The 21,134-nt window shown below is 39.1% G+C and overlaps 1 protein-coding gene across 2 annotated transcripts in view; it reads left to right on the top strand.

Moving 5' to 3' along the window:
* HGSNAT (heparan-alpha-glucosaminide N-acetyltransferase) overlaps positions 1–20,998 on the top strand; it is a 33,831-nt gene extending 12,833 nt beyond the window's left edge. Inside the window, exons 8-18 of one of the 2 annotated variants that reach the window (XM_032235314.1) lie at positions 1,504–1,580; positions 1,981–2,011; positions 5,209–5,369; positions 7,436–7,551; positions 9,118–9,239; positions 10,184–10,310; positions 13,172–13,258; positions 13,677–13,754; positions 15,762–15,832; positions 15,915–16,027; positions 20,538–20,998. In XM_032235314.1, coding sequence (XP_032091205.1) covers positions 1,504–1,580; positions 1,981–2,011; positions 5,209–5,369; positions 7,436–7,551; positions 9,118–9,239; positions 10,184–10,310; positions 13,172–13,258; positions 13,677–13,754; positions 15,762–15,832; positions 15,915–16,027; positions 20,538–20,719 — 1,165 coding nt within the window. In that variant the 3' untranslated portion in view covers positions 20,720–20,998. The remainder of the gene's footprint in view (positions 1–1,503; positions 1,581–1,980; positions 2,012–5,208; positions 5,370–7,435; positions 7,552–9,117; positions 9,240–10,183; positions 10,311–13,171; positions 13,259–13,676; positions 13,755–15,761; positions 15,833–15,914; positions 16,028–20,537) is intronic. The other variant, XM_032235315.1, reaches the window with a different exon arrangement.
* Positions 20,999–21,134: the final 136 nt, after the last annotated feature.

Genomic DNA, 21,134 nt, shown 5'->3' with positions numbered 1-21,134 from the left:
GGCAGGGGAAGGTTATTGCAAAATCCCCATTTCCTCCAGATCAGCTGGGACTCAGGAGGCAGAGAATAGACGGGGGGGGGGGGGGCAATCAAGTGGTATTTACTGGTTCTCTGAACTACTCAAAATTTCTGCTCCCGGTTCTTCAGAACTGGTCAGAACCTGCTGAATACCACTTCTGCCACCCATCTTATCAAAGATCCTGTCATCTGAAAATCCTTGATTGACAGGGTCTGTAGCATGTGTCCTCTGCCAGCACAGGTTGTTCTAGACCGTTCTCTAGAATCTGCAGTTTTCTGGTATGAAATGGGAATTTTGTTGAACTGGATGGATGAGAACAAATATAAACTGGTTTTTGCAGCTTATTTTTGCCTACAATTTAAATTTGTTAAGCCAAGTTATTTTCCTCAATGCTTTTCAATTTATTTTCTGTTAAATGTATGTTACATTTAAAACAGGAATTTAGTATTTCAGAATTGGCCTCTTTTGTGTACTTACATTGTTGAACATTTTTTTCCAGCCTTAGCCACTAGAAGAAATCTTGGAGGTTTTCTAGTTTAATCCCCTAGCCCTGGCAGAATTGCCCTTATACTTTACCAGAAAATTGTCCAATCTTTTCTTGAAAACCTCCAGGGATGAAGGACCCACAGCTCCAGGAGACAACCTATCCCATTGATTAATTGTTTCCACTATCAGGAAAATTCTCCTTAATTCCAGGCTAGATCTCCCTTTGTTGAACTTCCATCCGTTGCTTCTTGTCCTGCTGTCAGGTATTATGGAGACTAAATTGAGCCCCTCTTTCATGTAACAGCCTTTCAAAACTGGAAGATGACTATCATATCCAAATCTTCTCTTTGGTAGGCTAAAGAGATCTAGTTCCCTTAGACACTACATTACAGTGTAGTAGTAGGCAATTTATATTGTCCATATTTGTCTTTTTATTTTTAATGGCCATTTTTTTTCCAGGTGAAAAATCCTGGAAGCCCCACCTCCAAGCTGAACTCACCTGAAAAAATCTTGCTTCAGGTTTCTTCAAATGTCTTGTATTTATAGGCAAACCCAGTAGTGAAATGGGCATTTTCTGCTCATGTGATTCCAAGTCCTAGATAGAGCTTTCATTCTGGCCCAAGAACTCTTAAAAGTTCCCATCACACTGGCTAGGCGAGCATGGTTCAGGGGGGAAAATGAGCATTTTGAGATTTGCCATATTCTTCTGGCAGCTATTTTGTGAAAGTATTCATGAAATCTTTTAAGTATTTCTGCTGGTCTCTTTTGATGTTGCTATATCTGACCCACCTACCCCATTAAAAAAATTATTTGGTAACATTTAAATGACAATATATTCTCTGTGCTGTCACAATTTGAAAGATAAAAGTATTGATCAAATTTACTAATTTAAGACTTATTGAGAAACAATATTTTATCACTACAACAATGAAAAAGTGTATTCAGAATTGTTAATATATGCATTCAGTGTGTGATTATGATATCTGTTTGACTTTATAGCCTGGCACTTACAATTATGATCTTTGTGAATTATGGTGGAGGAAAGTATTGGTTCTTCAAGCATCAGAGCTGGAATGGTAAGATATTCAAAATCCATTTGTCCTCCCGCATTATTTATATAAAATGAAATTGCCTCATTTACTGTTCTGCTTTGGGAGTTTGGGAGTTTTTAAAATTCCGCTGTTCCAACTAATGTTCAGTAAGGATAATTAATAGTTTGTAGTTGGACAAGCAGAGAAAGAGGAAAAAAGGGAGGAATGGGACCTGTATGTGGTTTGAAATAAATTCTTTTTTTTAACTTATTCACTTCAGAATACTACTTTTCAATGTGCAGACCTTGTATTATGTCTTTTAGAAAGTTCAGAATGTATTTGTTAACAGTTAATAATACTTTAGAACCAGATAGTACATTTAATTATCTAAGAATAGTAGTTCTTCATTGTTATGAACATTAACAATGTCTGTTTCTCTTTATAGGCTTAACAATAGCAGACCTCGTCTTTCCATGGTAATTCATGTTGATTACTAATAGCTTGAATTTAATTATAAGTCCATTCAGAAGAAATCCATATGGGAATATCTCTAATTTGGTCTGTCAGTTTGGTCAGGACAAGTTTAGTTGGATTCTTAATCGCCAAAATGGTTACTGTTTCCAGTGACTTTCTTTAAACTGTAGTTTTAGAATAAAATGGTAATAAGTGCATGCAATTCCAAAACTTTATTTTTAAAAAATAATTGGATTTTTAAATATAATTCCTAAAGTTGTTTTTCCAAAGCATAAAAACCTTAACATTGTCATGCAGTTCATTTAACAGAAGGCTGCTCTATACTTCCCACCATAAGAGAGATCCACTGACTGTTTCTCAAAAAAAGAAATACATGAAATCCTCATCTCAGCTACAGTCAGTTGCAAATGTGACATCATCCTGTCTTTTGTTGCTCTTCCCATCCCTCTGCTGGCTCAAGTTTCCTAAATGGTCCATCTGCTCAATTTCTTCCATCATATGTAGATGTTTCATTGCTGAGATAGGACTAGGTTTGGAAGTTCATGCAGGAAGTGCTTCTTTGAGCTGGCATAATTTTCTGTCCCCCTCTCCTTTGCACTGTGTTCTTATTTTTTGCAGTTTTCCTCAGCAAATCTAAGTATTCATTCTTTCACAGTCAACTTTTTTTTATATTTCAGTAGAAGTCTATTTCAGTCTATTTTTTCATCTTACAATTTAAAGAATTTTTACCAGCAACAATAATGTATTTCACTGAGGGAGTTATACTACAAGAAGTGGTAGTACTCACCACTTCTGGAGGCAAACTATTCCATTGATTAATTGTTCTTACTGTCAGAAATTTCTCCTTAATTCTAAATTGAATCTTTCTTTGATAGATTTCAATCAGTTACTTTGCATTCTGCCTTCAGGTGCTTTGGGGAATAGGTCAACCCCTCTTCTCTATGACAGAACCTCAAATATTGGAAGACTGCTGTTATGTCACACCTTACTCCTTTTCTTTGTTAGACATACCCAATTCCTACAACTTTTTGTCATATTTTAGCCTCAGTCTTCTAATCAACTTTGTTGCTCTTCTCTCAGTTCTTTCTAGAGTCTCAACATCCTTTTTGTATTGTAGTGATCAAAACTGGACACAGTATTCCAAGTGTGGTCTTACCAAGGGATTATAAAGCAGTACTACACGTGATCTTGACACTATCCTTTTGTTGATTCAGACTAGGACTGTACTGTTTTTTTGGAGGCTGCAGTACACTGCTGGCTCATATTTAATAGTTCACTAGGCTTCCCAGATCCCAGTTTACTGCTCTTAAGCCAGGTATCACCTATTCTATTCCTGAGCATTTGGGTTTTCTTGCATAAGTGTAAAACCTAATTTTTCCCTTACTTGAATTGCATTTTGTTGGATAGGGGCCAGTATTAAAGTCTGTCAAGTTCTTTCTGGATCTTGAGACAATCTTCTAAAATGTTAGCTATTCTCTCCAGCTTGCTATCATCTGCAATGATGAGAGAATAGAAGTTCCTCTTCTATCCTCTCTTCCAAATAGTTTATGAAGATGTTGAAAAGTATTAGCCCTAAAACAGAATCTAAAGGTGCCCCATTGCATGCTTGCCTCTATATCGATATAGTTTCATTGGAGACTACACTCTGAGTGCAGTTGGTCAGCCAACTGCAAATCTATCTGGTGGTGATGCTGTCTATCCTACATTTTTCTATATTATGAAGAAGTAGGCTATGTCTAAACAGTTTGGGTAAAGGAGGACTTTTGGATCAAAATTTGGAAAGTAATAGATACAAGGAAGGCTCTTGCCAAATTGGTAAGTGAAAAATAGAATTTTGGAATAGTTGATTTTTTATTATATAAAAATATGTTCCACATAGTTTGTACTATGGAACCCACAAAAGAACTGCAGAGAATATGTATGTTAAAGAAGAGCTCAAGTCTTTTGCATTTTCTAGTAATATTGAAACAAAGAAATACCGTATTTTTCAGAGTATAAGACACACCAGAGTATAAGACGCACTAAGGTTTTGAAGTGGCAATTTTTTTAAAAAAGTGAGTAGGAAGATAGAGGGATAGAGAGGGTGAGAAAGAGAGAGAAATACAGTAGGAAAGTAGGGGGAGAGAGAGAGTAATTAGGTAGGTAGATGAAGGAAGAGAGAGAAATAGAGAAAAACAGTAGGTAGATAGGGAGAGAGAGTGTGTGTAGGTAGGTAGGTAGACGGATAGAGAAAGAAATAGAGAGAGAATAGGTAGGTAGGTAGGGAGAGAGAATGTAGGTAGGTAGGTAGAGGGATAGAGAGAGAAATAGAGTAGGTAGGTTGGTAGGTAGAAGGATAGAGAGAGAGAGAAATACAATAGGGAGGGAGGGAGGGAAGAAGAGAGAGTAGGTATGTAGGTAGATGTTTCCAGATGTATTTATCCATGTGCTGGAGAAGAAAATCGCTGACAATCTGCAGCTACTAAGACTTTGTTTCTGCTGCCACAGCACTTGATCAATGTAATTCTCATCAATCAGTTTCCAAGAGCTTTCCAAAAAGGAAAAAAAAAGTTTTGCACTCTGCAAACCTCCCCAAAACAGCCTGGTTTTTGTGAAAACGGCCAGTTTTTTTTCCAAATAAAAGTCATGAATAGCCTTGGAGGAGCTTGCAGAGTGTTCCTGGGTGAGTGGGGGGGCCAAAAATGAGCAAAAGCTCATTTTTTTGCAAAAATGGCCCTGTTTTTTGTCAAAAAATGTGCATGCATTGCCTTATGAAGGCTTATAGAGTGCTGCTGGGGACTTGGGGGGGGGGCAAAGAAACGTCACATTTTTCACACCTTTCTGCCCTCCCCAGCCCCCAGGAGCTCTCTGAAAGCCTCCATAAGGGTATACACAGCCATTTTGGTGAAGGGGCGGAGCTTCAGGAGGCAAAAAATGCTGTATTCAATGTATAAGATGCACCCAGATTTTCAGCCTCTTTTTTGAGTATAAGGTGAGTCTTATACTCAGAAAAATATAGTAGTTTTCTGGAATTTATTGTAGATCATTGGGAAAGAGAGGAACTGTTCAACTCTTTTTCTAATATTCAAATTGTCCCCCTTTCATTGCCAATACAAGATTCATATTTGTTTTTCTAAAGTTTTTCAATTCTTGAAGTTAATTTCATCCTCAGATAATATATGTCTTTTTCTGATTTTCTGTTTCTCCTTTTCATTTCTAGGTTTGTATTTATTATGGGCACCTCTATTTCACTGTCCTTCAGTGTCATGTTAAGACGGGGTTGTTCCAAATGGCAATTGCTGGGCAAAGTTTTATGGAGAAGTCTCCTCCTATTTTTAATAGGACTAATAATTGTAAACCCAAATTATTGCCTTGGACCACGTAAGTGCTAAGAGATTTATATTTTTATATTGATTAAAATCGTGCCCTTCACTTTGTATATCACAATAGAATTTTGAAAAAATGGAAATTCATACAGGTGGAACTATGTACAAACTGTTGCAACTACATGAGTTCTTGCAAAGTAGTACCATGTTTTCCCAAAAGTAAGGCCTATCCTGAAAATAAGCCCTACCTTGATTTTTAGGGGTGCACCTAATGTGAGACCTAGCCCAAAAATAAGTCCTAGTTAAGATCCCACCCACTCCGTCCCACTGTCTAATTGCATGAGATGGGTTGAGGTGCATGTGTAAAAATCAAGCTAGGATGAGGGTGGGGAGTGGAGCTGACTCATATGCCCCACACTCACTTACCTTAAGACTGGTGCAGCCAGGCCTCCCATGCCCTGACACACTCCAAGACATGTTGTGCTGCTGCCTGACTTCAGCAGCCACTTGTGGCTGGATGCCACATGACACTTTGCACCAGTGCTACTGCTCGTGGCCAAATGCCATATGGCGCATTGCACCACTGTTCTGCAAGTGGTGGCACCAGAACAATACACCACATGGTGTCTGCCTAGAAGCGGCTGCAGAAGAACTCAGGCAGCAGCACAACAGGTCTTGGAGTGTGGGAGGCCTGGCTGTGGTGGTCCTAAGGTAAGCAGGTAAAACATCCCATGCTTATTTTGGGGCCCAAAAGAAAATAAGACCGGGTCTTATTTTGGGGAAAACATGATAATTACTTTTCATATTGTTTCCAAATCATTGTAACATCTCATCTTAATGCACATAAAGGGTATAAATCTAAGTATTATAAAGGGAGTGGAATAAAATGACTTCGGAAGCAACATGATAGTTCGGAGGATAAATTTATATTTAATTCAGGTATTAGAATTAACAATTTTTCTTTTGTTCTGATTCATGTTTTTAATCCAGTGTATCATATTGGAGTCGAAAAAAACATTCTTTTTTTATTCTATTATTCACCTCAGAAGTTACATAATTACTTACAATGAATTGTGGGGACTTTTGGGGGGGGGGGGGAGTTGGAGCAATAAAAGGGAATTAAGCCTTCACTCCTGCTATGTTGCTTTCATGTCCAGCCCTGAGTCATCACACCAAGATTCAGACATGACTGAACAGTCAAAAACTAAATAATAATTACATAGGACTAGGTGTGACTATCTCCCCCCAAAAACAGGGTGAAAATCTGGGTGCATCTTATACACTAAATACAGCATTTTTGGCCTACTGAAACCCAACCCCCTTTGCAAAAATGGACATGCAGAGAGTTTGAAAGGCTTGCAAAGTGCTCCTGGGGGCTGGGGAGGGCAAAAACGAGCAAAAAATGGACCATTTTTGTCCCCCAAGCCCGCATGAGCACTCTACGAGCCTCCCAAAGTTCTGCATGCCCCCCTTGTTTTCCAAAAAGTGGGCTGGTTTTTGCTAGTTTTTGACACACACACCCCAAACCCCCAGGAACACTCTACAAGTCTTCCAAAGCTCTGCATGCTCTTTTTTTTTTTTTTTTTTTTTTTTTTTGCAAAAAACGAGGCATGCAGAGGATTTGGGAAGCCTGCAGAGTGCAAAAACTTTTTTTGAATTTACCTCTGCGAAACCATGGTGTGTCTTATATTCTGAAAAATACAGTAAGTAAGAAAGGGGAACAAGAAATTGAGGACTACTGAAATTAAAACTGGAATTATTAACTTCAATAGTCTCCCTTAAAAAATTACTTTTCTCATTTCCAATCAAAAAAATTAATTTTCCTTGTTTGCTACATAATATTTCTTAAAGTAATTGGGTTAATTTGCTTAGATTAAAATCCAGTTATAACACTGTTAATTTGGAAACAGTATATATATATATATATATATATATATATATATATATATATATATATATATATATATATATATATATATATATATATATATATATATATATATATATATATATATATATATATATATATATATAGGACAGTATGAGAACTACTTCTGCATCCATTATTCAGTAAACTTTTATGCTCACTTGTATTGCTTTTATTTGTTTTGGTTTTTTTAGTTTCCTTGGATAATCTACGAATTCCAGGTGTGCTCCAAAGATTGGCTTGCACATATTTTGTTGTTGCAACACTAGAACTGCTCTTTGTCAAACCTGCACCTGAGAACAGTACTCTGGTCAGTGAATGGTTTAATAGTAGTATTTCAACTTAAAGTGAAGAGAGTATTGGCTTTTCCTAATTCAAAAATTAAAACTCTGCTTCAATATGAAATTTAGAGAAAAGTGAAATAGAGCTTATTGAATGCATCAAATACAAGTTATCAGTTATCTCCCTTGCTTAAATAGTTAACTTACCCCAATATCTATGGAAATTCTAAGTCATCCAGATCATGATTGTCCCAAAGGTACTTTTTCAAAAAGCAATTGGATTTTCTTTGTTTTTCCTTAAAGACATTTCACTTCTCATTCAAGAAGCTTCTTCAGTTATGACTTAATGATGGAGAATGGAAGGATTTATTTCCCTTGCAGTCATCTGGTTGTTGGCATTCTCTCTGAGAGTCATTGAGGCTATTGGAGGTTTATCTGTGCCCTCAGGGATATCTGAATATTATAAATGGGTGTGGAACCTTGGAACTGTTGAAAGAACTGTGTTGTAAATAGGAGATAGGTGTCATTGTGTCCCTCCCCATCTGTTCAGAGAGGTCTGTTCAATTTTAATATTGAATTTAATATTGAGCCATCGCGTCCCCAAGAAAGCAATAGAGTTTCTTAAATGATTTAGACAGAAGTATCTTTTTTCAGAACGCTTTAAAGAACAATACATCAGAATAATTTTCCAAGCATACAGGGCTTTTGTGCTGCTATTGCATTTTAAGTGTGTCATCTGGTGGAGTTGTTCCTGAATTAAAAGCTTCTCCTGAAGTAAAGTAAATTAGGTCAAAAAGGTGACTTCAGGCATCTCGTAGAAGCCTAGATTATTAAACTTTTCAAGAATAAAGTTGCTAATTTTTGCTTCTTGTTCTTGTCATTCAGTATTTGAAATGGGTTTAGGTTATAGAATGTTTACTACCTGAATATAGTTCTTTGATCTATTTCTTAGAACAGACAAAAGAGGCAGCACTTAGCTTTAAGTCCAAAACAAAATGGAGTCCTTCTCTTCCACATCAATTGAACTATGTATTAAACATACAAGTTTAAAACACTCCTTCAAATATCTAGCTAGTGTAGGTGATGAATCAAAGAAAGGAGTGAGAAATGGGTTTTGGGATTAGCTAGGCCCTTCCTAATGCTTTACTGGGGTGCTTTATTTTTGCTAGCTGTTTTAATGTTTAATACTGTTAACATTTGTTTAATTTTGTTTTCTTTGTTAATGAATATATTGCTTCTTTTTGGATTGCTCAAAAAAATTGAAAATGGAAGAATGATAAAAGTAAGTTATTAGATAACAAATCAGTTACCTGACTGTAATGCTTGATCTGGACTGAAAACCACTGAAATAGTTTACACACTGAATGCAAGTGTATTCACATTAGTTTTTCTTTTCCATTGTGGAAAAAAAAGATTGGCCCATATGTCAGTGGCTGAAGTTAACTAGTGTTATGAAGATATTTAATAGAAGAAAACCTTTTGAAAGTATACAAATTGTGTTAGAGTAAATACCTTCAGCAAATTCAGCACTTGTAGGAGTTTCCCAATGAAACTTGAATTACGCACATTTTACTTTTCTTTCTATGTTTTAATAGGAAACTTCCTACCCTGCTCTTCAGGATATTCTTCCTTATTGGCCCCAGTGGCTTTTTATGCTGGCCCTTGAAGGACTTTGGCTGTGTCTCACCTTTTTTTTGAGTGTACCTGGATGTCCAAAGTCAGTTGAAACTTAAATCCTTTTTCTTTTCAATTCTATCTTTTCCAGATACCTATAAGATTTAATATGCTGTTCTGATTAATAACACTGCAATGTTTAGCATTAAAATAATATTTATTTGCCATTAGTTAACTTGAGTGACAACTGGCTACAATATTCTCATGACTACTTCAGCTTCAACCCCAACAATACACGATCTCACAATAGATACAAACTTAATGTAAATCACTTCAAACTCAGTTGCAGAAAATACAACTTCAGCAACAGAGTGGTCAATGCCTGGAATGTAGTACCAGACTCTGTGGTTTCATCCCGAAACCCCCATAACTTTAACCTTAGACTTTCTATTGTTGACCTCACCCTATTCCTAAGAGGTCTGTAAGGGGCATGCATAAGCGCAACAACATGCCTACCATTCCTGTCCTACTGTCCCCACTTATTCGTATCCATTTCCTGTATTCATAATCATGTTTATACTTGTATCTGTTATCCTATACGTGCTTGACAAAATAAATAAAATTTAAAATTAAATAAAATTAAATTAAGAAGCTTCACTGAAATTAGTTGGAGCTAACTATTCCAGGAGTGCTATTTATCCCTAGACTGCTTTTTTTTTTTTTAGTGATTCACATATGGAACTTCTAAAGGGCTGTGAAAATGGCTTAGATATGATAGTCAGGCTAAGAATTTTGTCATGAGATTCCTGTTTTGGGATTTTTATGGACAGTGGGAAAAGCAATAAAATGAAATGATGGACATTGGCCAGTTGCGAAAATTGTTGACATATTCTGGAAGCCATTGTACATACAATCTTAATAGCTTGCAAAGCTGCTTTCTCATTATACTACACACTACACAAAAAGAGCTCTTGACCTTTTCAAATCAGTCTGATCACACCCATGCTAACATATGACTCACAAATATTTTTTCCTCCCCTCCTGTAGAGGCTACCTTGGACCTGGAGGTATTGGCAGTTTTGGAAAGTTTCCCAACTGTACTGGAGGGGCAGCAGCTTACATTGATCATTTGCTTCTAGGAGGAAAACATATCTATCAACATCCATCTTCTAATGTGAGTTAAACATTCCAAACATCTATCAACTATTTGTAAAATGATTGGATTGGATTGGATTTATTACATTTATATGCCGCCCTTTTCCCCGAAGGGGACTCAGGGCGGCTCACAATTCAATCAGGGAAGGGGGTACAGACAGGGGAATAAAAAGACGAGAAATAGCAATACAAAATTTAAAAACACACAACAACCATACCATTCAAGAAGGGGGGCAAAAACTCTTTAGCCCCAGGCCTGTCGGAACAGCCAGGTTTTAAGGGCTTTGCGGAAGGCCTAGAGGGTGGTGAGGGTTCGAATCCCCACAGGGAGTTCGTTCCAGAGGGTCGGAGCAGCCACAGAGAAGGCTCTCCTCCGGGTAGTCGCCAGTCGGCATTGGCCGGCGGATGGAATTCGGAGGAGGCCTAATCTGTGGGATCTGATCGGTCTATTGGAGGTAATTGGCAGCAGGCGGTCTCTCAAGTACCCAGGTCCAATACCATGAAGGGCTTTATAAGTGACGACTAGCGCCTTGAAGCGTATCCGAAGACCAATAGGCAGCCAGTGCAGCTCGCGGAGGATAGGTGTTATGTGGGTGAACCGAGGTGCACCCACGATCGCTCGCGCGGCTGCATTCTGGACAAGCTGAAGTCTCCGAATGCTCTTCAAGGGCTGCCCCATGTAGAGCACGTTGCAGTAGTGCTAGATTCAACCTGGTTCAAAGTTTTATCACTGCTTATTAAGAATATTGGAAGGCAAATTGTGATTTCAATTTTTGTAATTCTTCAAAATTGCTGCCAGCTTCTTATTTTCTGTATTTATTCCTTGAAATCAAGTACTGTATATACTCGAGTATAAGCCTAGTTTTTCAGCCCACTTTTTGGGCTGAAAAAAGCCGCCTCGGCTTATACTCGAGTCAGTGAAAAATTTGCCCGAAATGGAGGAGAAAAAGGGGCGGGGCCATGCCGCTGGGTGACACTCGTGAATGGCCCAGTGCCCCTGTGAGTTTCCCCTCCCTCTGTGTCAGTTTGCCGCGCAGCGCGCACCGCACCATCCCCCCTCCTCACGTTCTAATGTAATGCAGGGCTGTCTTACGATTCCCCTTCCTCCCCCTCCTGCCGCTCTGCAACGATGTCCCACCTCCTCCTTGTTATGGCAAGCAGCCACATAGCGATGTCCCACCTCCTCTGGTACAGTGATCCAATGATAGGAATCACTGTGCCGTGTGTCATAGGAGGCGGGACATCGCTCCCGCGGCTGCACGGGACATCATCATCACAGCGGGACATCAGCATCATGAGGTGAGTGAAGTATTTCATTGAATACACCGCTAGTTTACTGTTTTTCTTTGAAATAAATATTCAAAAACATTATTGGTATCTATTTTTATTTTTGAAATTTACCGGTAGCTGCTGCATTTCCCACCCTAGGCTTATACTCGAGTCAATAACTTTTCCAGTTTTTTGTGGTAAAATTAGGTGCCTCGGCTTATATTCGGGTCGGCCTATACTCGAGTATATACGGTAACTTTTCTTCTTAATGTGTTCACATAATATTTTCATTAGAAATATTTTTAAATATTTTTAAAATGTAAAGAAGATACATATTATGTGACAGAACTTTCACTTACAATTTCATTCAAACAAGGAAATCAACATTACCATTCTTTAATTTCTTAAAGTAATTTTATGATTGCACATTGCAGAAATAGTTGAGGTTCTCCACCTCTAAGACTTTAGAAAGCAGATAAGAAATGCAATGGCTGGAGCAATTTCACCTATTTTTCAGTAAGTTTTAGTGCTAGCAATATGTAGAATGGCTTGGCTATTTTTTCCCATCTTCACTTCATTTAACTTAAATTATGTCCTATTGAACAATAATTTAAGTGAATTACTGCTATAGTTATCACAATTATGCATTTGTAATAGCCCTAAATTTACTTTAGATCTTCTATTTTCAAATAAATAAATACATTTAAAATAAATTAAATATAACAAATAAAATTTCTCCATCCAGATGTCTAACACTAAGTGACAGTAGGCACAGGTAACTCCCATGCTATTCCTACTTTCTAACTGGAATGGAATAACTATGCCTATGTGTTGCTCCCAGTCTCGTGACATAGAAATTCAGGGTCAGAAGAAACATCTGAACAAAAAACATTTTTAGATCTAAAGCTCTGCATCGGGCTACACAACAGCATTCTGAAGCTTCAACTGGAAGTATAGGCAGTCTTCGGATCCCCTAGAGTGGTCTATGTTATACTTCTGTTCTGCGAGCTGCACTTGACTGCTAGTTTGCTTTTGGGGTATTGGTTATTATCTATAAAGCCCTGCATGCCATGAATCCAGATTACTTGAAGAACCATCTCAACCATGCTGGGTAGAGGATGCATGCTGAACACCCCATTGGTCAAGGAATTCTAGCTGGTGGGGTCCAGAATTAAGAGCCTTCTCTGCCATGGTGCCAGCCCTTTGGAGCATCTTGTGCCCCTGGGGTGAGATCTGCCCTCACCCTTCCTCATTAAGAGTTTGAAGCCCTAGTTGTGTCATTTGGCCTGGGGCCTCAATGGTACCTCCCCTACTATGCATCCTGCTTCTATTTTTTAATCATAACTTTGTATTCTTACTCTTACTGTTTTGTATACATATTATATATTTACTTACTGTTCTAGTTTTATCTTTCTATCTATCTATATGTATGGTTTTACTGCTTTTAATGTAAGTCGCCCAGAGGCATCTCGCAGTGAGATGGATGACAAACAAATTTTATAAATAGTTGCTAAATAGTTTAGTATTGCTAAATCAAATTGTATTTAAATTAGCAACTAATGTTTCAATAAAATTAAACAGAATTTCTAATGTACCTTTCTCAATCTATAGGTGTTGTATCTTACTACAGTCCCCTTTGACCCTGAAGGAATTTTAGGAACAATAAATTCTGTTCTTATGGCATTTTTGGGACTTCAGGTATTGTATTCTCTTCCTCTACATAAGCAAAAAAAGTTTCATCAAGTGCTATATAGAAAGATGAGAGATTATAATTCCCTATATAAGTATGAGGGGTGGGTGGCCCTTCCATAGGTATAATAATACAAGTGTTGTTCAAATAGGTTTTTTGGAACAACACAAGGAAATACTTATTTTAACATTTCAAACAAGTCATAGAACGTCAGAATTAATTATTTAATAACTGCTCTTATTTACATTACAATGCTGAGAAATTTTAATATGGTTAAGAAAAACATACTCCAAAATCAGATTAGATGAAGGTATTAATAGAACTATTTAATGCTGCAATATTTACATCATGAACTAGTTCTGTTTCACTTTATTAGTCTACTAAAACTATCCTAAGCCACATTTAATGTTCTTGTTTTTCTTCAAGGGAGGAAAAATTCTTTTGTTTTATAGAGATCAGCATAAGGAAATAATTCTTCGATTTTTTGTGTGGGGTGTAATAATGGTAAGTTACAAATATTGCTTTGTTAGGTCAAGTACTATATTTATTTATCAATTCTTTTGAAGTGTGTTCTTTTCTAGTAAATTTGGTTCAAAAGAGATGAATATTTCCTGGGCAATAAACTGAATTTCAGTTCTTTAGAGGATCACACTTAGAATGTAAATTAAAATATGCAAAAATAAGAGAACACCTGTCATCTCTAGATGGATTCAAATTACCGGGTCCTGATGGATTACATCCCAGAATTCTGAAGGAACTGACAAATGTGATTTCAGAACCACAGCTTTCAAAGTTCTTGGATCACCAGGGAACTGCCTGAAGACTGGAAAAAAGTTGACATGGTCGTCATCTTAAAAAATGGGGGAGGGGAATAGATCCCGGAAAATACAGACCAATCAGCCTAATATCAATCCCCGGAAAGATCTTGGAAAAGATAATCAAGGAACAAATCTGCAAACACCTAGATACAAACAACATTAAAACAGAAGCCAAAAACAGATCATGCCAAACAAATCTAATTTCATTCTTTGACAAAGGGACAAAATTAGTAGATCAGTAAAATGCTATGGACATAGTACATTTAGATTTCAGTACAGCATTTGATAAGTAACCAAAACCTACTTCTTGGCAAGTTAGTAAAATGTGGGATAGACGGCACCACCAGCAAGTGGGTTTGTTACTGGCTGACAAATTGTACTTAGTGTGTAGTCTTCAATGGAACTATATCCGTATGAAGGGAGATAAGTAGTGAGGTACTCCAACGTAGTGTTTTAGGCCCAATACTCTGCAATATCTTCATAAATGATATAGATAAGGGAATTAAAGGGAAACTCATCAAATTTAAACAACACGAAGCTGGCAGGAATAGCCAATACCCCAGAAGACAAGCTCAAAATTTTAAAAAAATCTTGACGGACTTGAACCCTGGGCTGTATTTAACAATACAAAATTCAACATAGATATAAGATTTTACACTAAGGTAAGAAAAAAATATGTCTAGGTATAAACTAGGTGAAAGTTGGCTTAATGCTAGTAACTGTGAGAGGGACCTTGGAGTCCTACTGAACAATCACAGCAGCATCCAAAACTAATGCAATCCTAGGCTGCATTAATGGAGGGATAGAATCAAGATCACGTGAAGTTCTAGTACTGCTTTACAAAGCTTTAGTAAGACCACACTTGGAATACTATATCAAGTTTTGATCACCACAATATAAAAAAAGATGTTGTGACTCTGGAAAGAGTGCAGAGAATAGCAAAAAGCATTAGGGAGCTGGAGACTAAATCATACAAAGAATGGTTATAGGAGTTTAGTCTAATGAAAAGGATTAGGGGATGACACGGCAGTACTGTTTTAATATTTGAGGGGCTTCTACAAAAATGAGGAGGTCAAACAGTTTTCAAAGAACCGAAAGCCAAGACAAGAAACAGTGGTTGGAAACTAACCAAGGAGAGAAACAATCTAGAACTAAAGATAAATTTCCTAATACCTTGCCTCCAGAAGTTGTGAGTTTTCAAGAGACTGGACAATCATTTGTTTGAAATGGAATAGGGCTCCTGCTCAAGCATGGTGCCAGTCTAGAAAACATGAAGTCCCTTCCAACTGTATAATTCTATGTTCTAGGATTGGCAGAGCAGCAGCTCTGGAGTAATTCAGAGCAAGTCAAGCATGACATCAAATAGGAGTTTGTCAGGAGGTGAGCAGTAGGAAGACATAAGTTGTAGGAAGACATAAAGAACAAAGGAGAACAATCAGTGACACTATTATGTTCTGAGGATTATATGATATGAGAAGTGAAAAAAAATCTTAGAACCTGTTGATTGGAAGAGATATGTATTGAAAGCTCCCGATCGCATGTTACAAATGATTGAGCAATTGCTTATTGAGATTTTAGGAATATAAGGTAGTTTTCTAGAGAATGAACTAGCAAAACAAGTGGGCAGACAAATTAAATAACATTCTGTAAGTCCAGCATTAGTTTTCATTTAAAATATCTGTGCTTTTTTTAGGGTGTCATTTCTATGGTGTTGACAAAATGCTCAAAAGATGCAGGCTTCATTCCAGTTAACAAGAATTTATGGTGAGGAACATATGGAATCATTTTATTCTATAAACTGATATTTGATAGATAAATCTTGGATTACCTTTTAACATTCCTGCAGGTCAATTTCATACGTGACAACACTGAGCAGCTTTGCCTTTATACTTCTGATGTTGATATACTATCTTATAGATGTTAAGAAGGTATGGTCAGGTGCTCCATTTTTTTATCCAGGTGAGTATGCTTAAAAATAAAAATTTAACTTTTTTCAGATTAAACACCTAGGTGGCAATGAAGACCTTGGTAGATTTTCTTTGTCTGTTGATTCATAGTGGGAAGTTTCTATCTCTCCCACCCAGTTTTACACTGGTTTATATTGTTCTAGCAGCCTCACTAGATGCATTGTTCAATTTTCACTGAAAATTTTTGCTAACAAGTGGACTGAATTTCCTGGAATCATGATGTGTGCCATCATCAGCTTATGGTTGAAATAATGATTCCATGCAATATGGGTGAAATAGCTGCTGGAATGATATAGCTTGATTATTCTGTAGGAATGTCCTGGAAAGTCTAATTTGGATTAATTATAAAAGAAACTCAAGTAGCTTTAGGGACAACTGAAAATACTGGTGGCAGGATTTGTGGGATTGATAACCAATAATGTTTAGATGTCATCTGGTAAAAAAAAATACCATTTTGTTCCATTGTGATATTATATTTGTAGTTTATAGGAATTTTTTACTTCCTTAATCCTCTTAATGATTATTGCAATGTGATATATGGGTCATTATTTGTGGTTTATAGAAATTTTCAAGTCATTTAGAAGCCATGGAAGAGGACTGAAACTCCAGGGTAGGGTAGGGTAGGTGGGATGGGGTGAGGTGGCAGTGGTAATTTGATAATCTCTTGGCATTCAGGGACTGTGCTTCATAAATTCCTGGTTGTGAGACAGTTTCTAAAGCTGGGCTGACGGGACCAGTTGAAATTGTTGCTATTGTACCAGCATCCCTGCTGCATGACAATCTTCCTGCTTGAGATGCTGGAGGCCATTTGGGGCAGTTAGTGGATTTCCCCAGACTTAAGGTTCTGAAAGACTTCAGCCTGTCATTCCTAGATTTGGCATCTGAAGCGGCCTAAGGGTTGATGGTCATCGTGGCGGCCATGGGCCTATCACAGATCATCTAAAACCTAAGTTGAGATAGTAGTCACACATATAATCTTCTTGTCAGAACAACATGAGGTGTTGGAGAATATAACATTGTCCCATTATAGTCAGAGCACACCCTGGTATTCTTGAGATCACTTGTGTCACCACCATACACTGGCAAGGAGGCCAACCCCGTTTGCGTGATCTGCTTCCAAAAACTGATGGCCCTGAATGTTGAGGGAATTTGGGGGACATTCTAGGGATTTTACTGCACAACCCTTCCAAAGCCTTGGTAACATCCTGGAATCAAAGGACAGCCAGGACTGCCCCTATGTGGCCTCTCAACCCAACTCTCCCGATTTTCCACAAGGTACATGGAGGAGCTGCAGATTCTGAAAAAGATTGAGAGACGACTAGAGCACATTGAAGAAAAGTGAATGATGAATCTGACTTAGAGCTGCTATTATGGCTTATCTTGTGGCAGTAAGAGCAGAGAAACAGTATTTCTACACCCTTATTGCATTTACAATGTCCTCCATTGGTCCTCTTTTGTATCATCAAGTCTCTCCTGGGATAGGAAGGCTTGATTGATCATCTTCAAAGTCAAACAGAGGCATTTGTTCAAGATCTAATGGAGATTTGGGTTTGTTCTCAGTTGGAACTTATGCATAGTGTAAGTCCATATGAGGTGCTCAAGATCTTGCCCAATTACCTGGGAACTGTTCAATCCTGCTGGACATGATGAACTGAACAGGATTAATCACCTGATTGGTGAAAGCCTCCAAGATGGTGACTGTCAGGTGATTCAAGCAGTAATAAATTTATTGCAAGAGGCGAGGTTTCTGGGTGCTTTAAGGAGTACCTGGACTACCACCTTCTTAAAAATTATCACTTGATCTTATCTACCTGGACAATTTTTGTCAGTTCCCGTTTTTCCTTCCTCAGAAAGAAGTGATTGCTTGGCAACTTCAGAGGTTCCTGAATTATTTAGACCCCTTCCTGTCAAATTCAGGCCTAGTTATAGAACAGAAACAACATTGGTCACATTTGTTGATGATATCTAGCAAGAGCAGGATGAAAGTTGTGCAACCATACTTGCGCTCTTGAACCTCTCTGCAGATTTCAACCCTATTCTTTGGGCCAGTTTGGGGTTTGTGGCTGGGCAGCACAGTTGTGTGCTCAGTTTGCTCCCTTCTCCAAGACCAGTCCCAACTGGTGTTAACAGGGAGATCCATGGCCACTTCTTTGTAGTATGCTGCAGGACATAGCACTTTCTCCATCCTTTTTAATATCTATATAAAGCCACTGGGTGAGATCATTCGCCCTCATGGGTTGAATTTCAATATGCTGATGATACTCAACTTTATATCTCCACCTCTGTTGATCCAAGTGATGCTATCTCGCCATGCCTGGAGGCTGTAAGGACTTGGATGCGGTACAATAGTCTTCAGCCAAAACCTGATGGTTTTGGGAGCATAGAGTTTCAAAATCTGGGACTTCGGTTCTGGATGGGGTTACAGAATGCACCTGCAACTTGGGGGTTTCTCCTGCCTCACAACTCCTGGTCAAATAATAGGTGGCTTTTGCATTTTATGTTGTGTAGCAATTAGTTTTTCCTGGATCAAGAGTCCCTATTTTCAATCACTCAAGCCCTGGTCATCACATGTGGATTACTGTGGTTCCAGGGATTCCCTAGAGTGGCCCATATTATACATGATGTTGCTTCTGAGTGAAATTCAGGATGAATTAAAGCTCTGCATGGCATCGGTCCAGGTTACTTAAGGCAGTGGTCCCCAACCTTTTTATCGCCGCGGACCAGTCAGCCTTTGATAATTTTACCGTGGCCCGCTGAGCGCGCGCAGGGGTGGGGGGGCGTTGTTCTGCAGCGATCATGGCCCCCAGCCATTAATGTCTAAACTGCTGCAAGATATACTTAAATATTGATAAAATGTGAGGGGGTGTACTCACTTCTGTGATATCTATCCATCCATGTCTGTCTCTGTCTCTGTCTCTCTCTGTGTATGTATGTGTGTATGCGTGTATGTGTATATATCCTCTATCTATCTATCATCTATCTATCTATTTATCTATTTATCCATCCATCCATCCATCCATCCATCCCTCTCTATCTATCAATCACCTATCCACCATCTATCTATCTATTCTAGCTGGCTGGGCAATTTGGGGAGTTGAAGTCCAAAAGTGTTAAAGTTGCTGAGATTGAGAAATGAGGACGAAACAAAAGGGAAGAGAATGAAACAAGGTCGTAGAGAGAGATTGCAAAATGAAAGGGCAACTTCTCTTTTTATTTCCTACCACCCCCACCACCCCCACCGTGCCTCTCTGGCAATTGGCTGCCCAGGAGGTGGGGAGGGGAAGATGTTTCACAGACAGCTGCCACCCGCCCATCTCTCTCTCTCTCTCTCTCTCTCCGCCTCCCCATCTGACCTCGGCTGCTCCACGGCGGAGACCCCAGAAGGCAAGCAAAAAAAAAAAAGGGGGCTCAGGAGTGGGGGAAGGAAACAAACCCCATCACGTTCCTATCTGTGAAAGCTCCCCGCTCCCTTCCTGGGCAGCCAATTGCCAGAGAGGCAGTGTGTGTACGTGTGTGTGTGTGGGGGGGTTGGCAGCCCGCGGCATGCCTAGTCCGCTGTGGAACGCGCTGCCACCCGCCCAGCGCTCTCTCTCTCTCTCTCCCCCCCTCCAATCTCCCGCTTCTGCTTCGACCGGCCAGCAACTTGTCCCCGCTTGCCCGGGGACTGGCCTCTGATTGGCTGGCGGGGAGAAAGCCTCGCCAGGGAAGGAGGCGAGGACTCCGCGGTGATGTCATGGGGACGGCGCCCCCAGGTAGCGGCGAACCGAACGCACTCCGTCTCCACGGGCTACCAAGGCGGCCGGGCGGGCGGCCGGGGTGGGAGTGGGGTTTGGACCGGAGAGGCGGCTCTCGGGTTCGAGTCCCGGGGTTGATCTCAGGCTGCGCGTGTGGGTGAAGAGGCAGCAGGGATCATGGCCCCCGGCCGCTGCAGCAATCATGGCCCCCGGCCGCTGCGCAGCCCGGTGCCAGGTACTCCACGGCCCGGCACCGGTCCGCGGACCGGGGGTTGGGGACCACTGACTTAAGGAACCATCCTCACCCCGATGGGACTGCCCTGTCTTACCTATCCCAGCAGAGAGGGCATGCTGTGGGCCCATCACATAGGGACTTTCAGGTGCAAAGTCCAGAAAAGTCTTCTCTGCTGTGGCTTCTGCCCTTTAGAATATCTTATCCCAAGATGAGATTGACTCCCAGCCTTTCAAAAGGGCCTGATTCTGCCAGGAGGCTTGGGACCCCAACAAGGGAATAGCATACTGAAGGTGGTTGAAGAGAAAAATCCCATCTTCCTCCTGTCGTATCTTTTAACTGTAACTTTACTTTAGATTATAATTCTATTTTTATTCTTAGAAATTCTGATCTTTTATGATCTTATTGTTTTTAATGTTATAAGCTGCCCAGAGCTGCTTCAAAGCAATGAGTGGCAAATTTCTCTCTCTCTCTCTCACACACACACACACAAATGCATTATTACTTTTCTGATGGTATTTTTTATTTCTTTACAGGTATGAACTCCATTCTTGTTTATGTAGGACATGAAATATTTGAAAACTATTTTCCTTTTAAATGGAAGCTGCATGATACACAATCACACAGTGAACATTTGACTCAGGATCTAATTGCTACATCTTTATGGGTTATCATATCATATATACTCTACCAGAAAAGGATATTTTGGAAGATATAATTCAACTTAATACAAATCAAAAAGTATGGGCTATAAGAACGTTGTATTTCCCCTCATATTATTGTCACATTTTTTCCCCGAAGGGTCCTGTATTTGGTTTACATTCCAGATTATTTTGAAGTGAAATCTGTATATTTAGTTAGCCTTCCATTTAGTAAAACAAGACTTTGTTCAAACTTTATTTTCTACATTATTCAATTTCTAAATAAATGTACTGAATGCTTTCCAATAATGGTATTTTCAAAAGAATTTTTGGTACACAAGTATTCAGAAATTTGCCTCATAAAAATCACATAGATTATGCAGTGGTATTTGGGACTATGCAGGGTCAGGAAGATTCTGTTCATTTTATTGTGCCGCAATTCAAGATTGTAGAATGGAATGAACAACAGTACTCTTCAGTCTCCTTCATGGC

Source organism: Thamnophis elegans, chromosome Z (assembly GCF_009769535.1).
Source record: "Thamnophis elegans isolate rThaEle1 chromosome Z, rThaEle1.pri, whole genome shotgun sequence".
Classification (NCBI taxonomy): domain Eukaryota; kingdom Metazoa; phylum Chordata; class Lepidosauria; order Squamata; family Colubridae; genus Thamnophis; species Thamnophis elegans.
The sequence above is the reverse complement of the archived record's forward strand: the minus strand, read 5'-3'. Positions and strand labels throughout refer to the sequence as shown.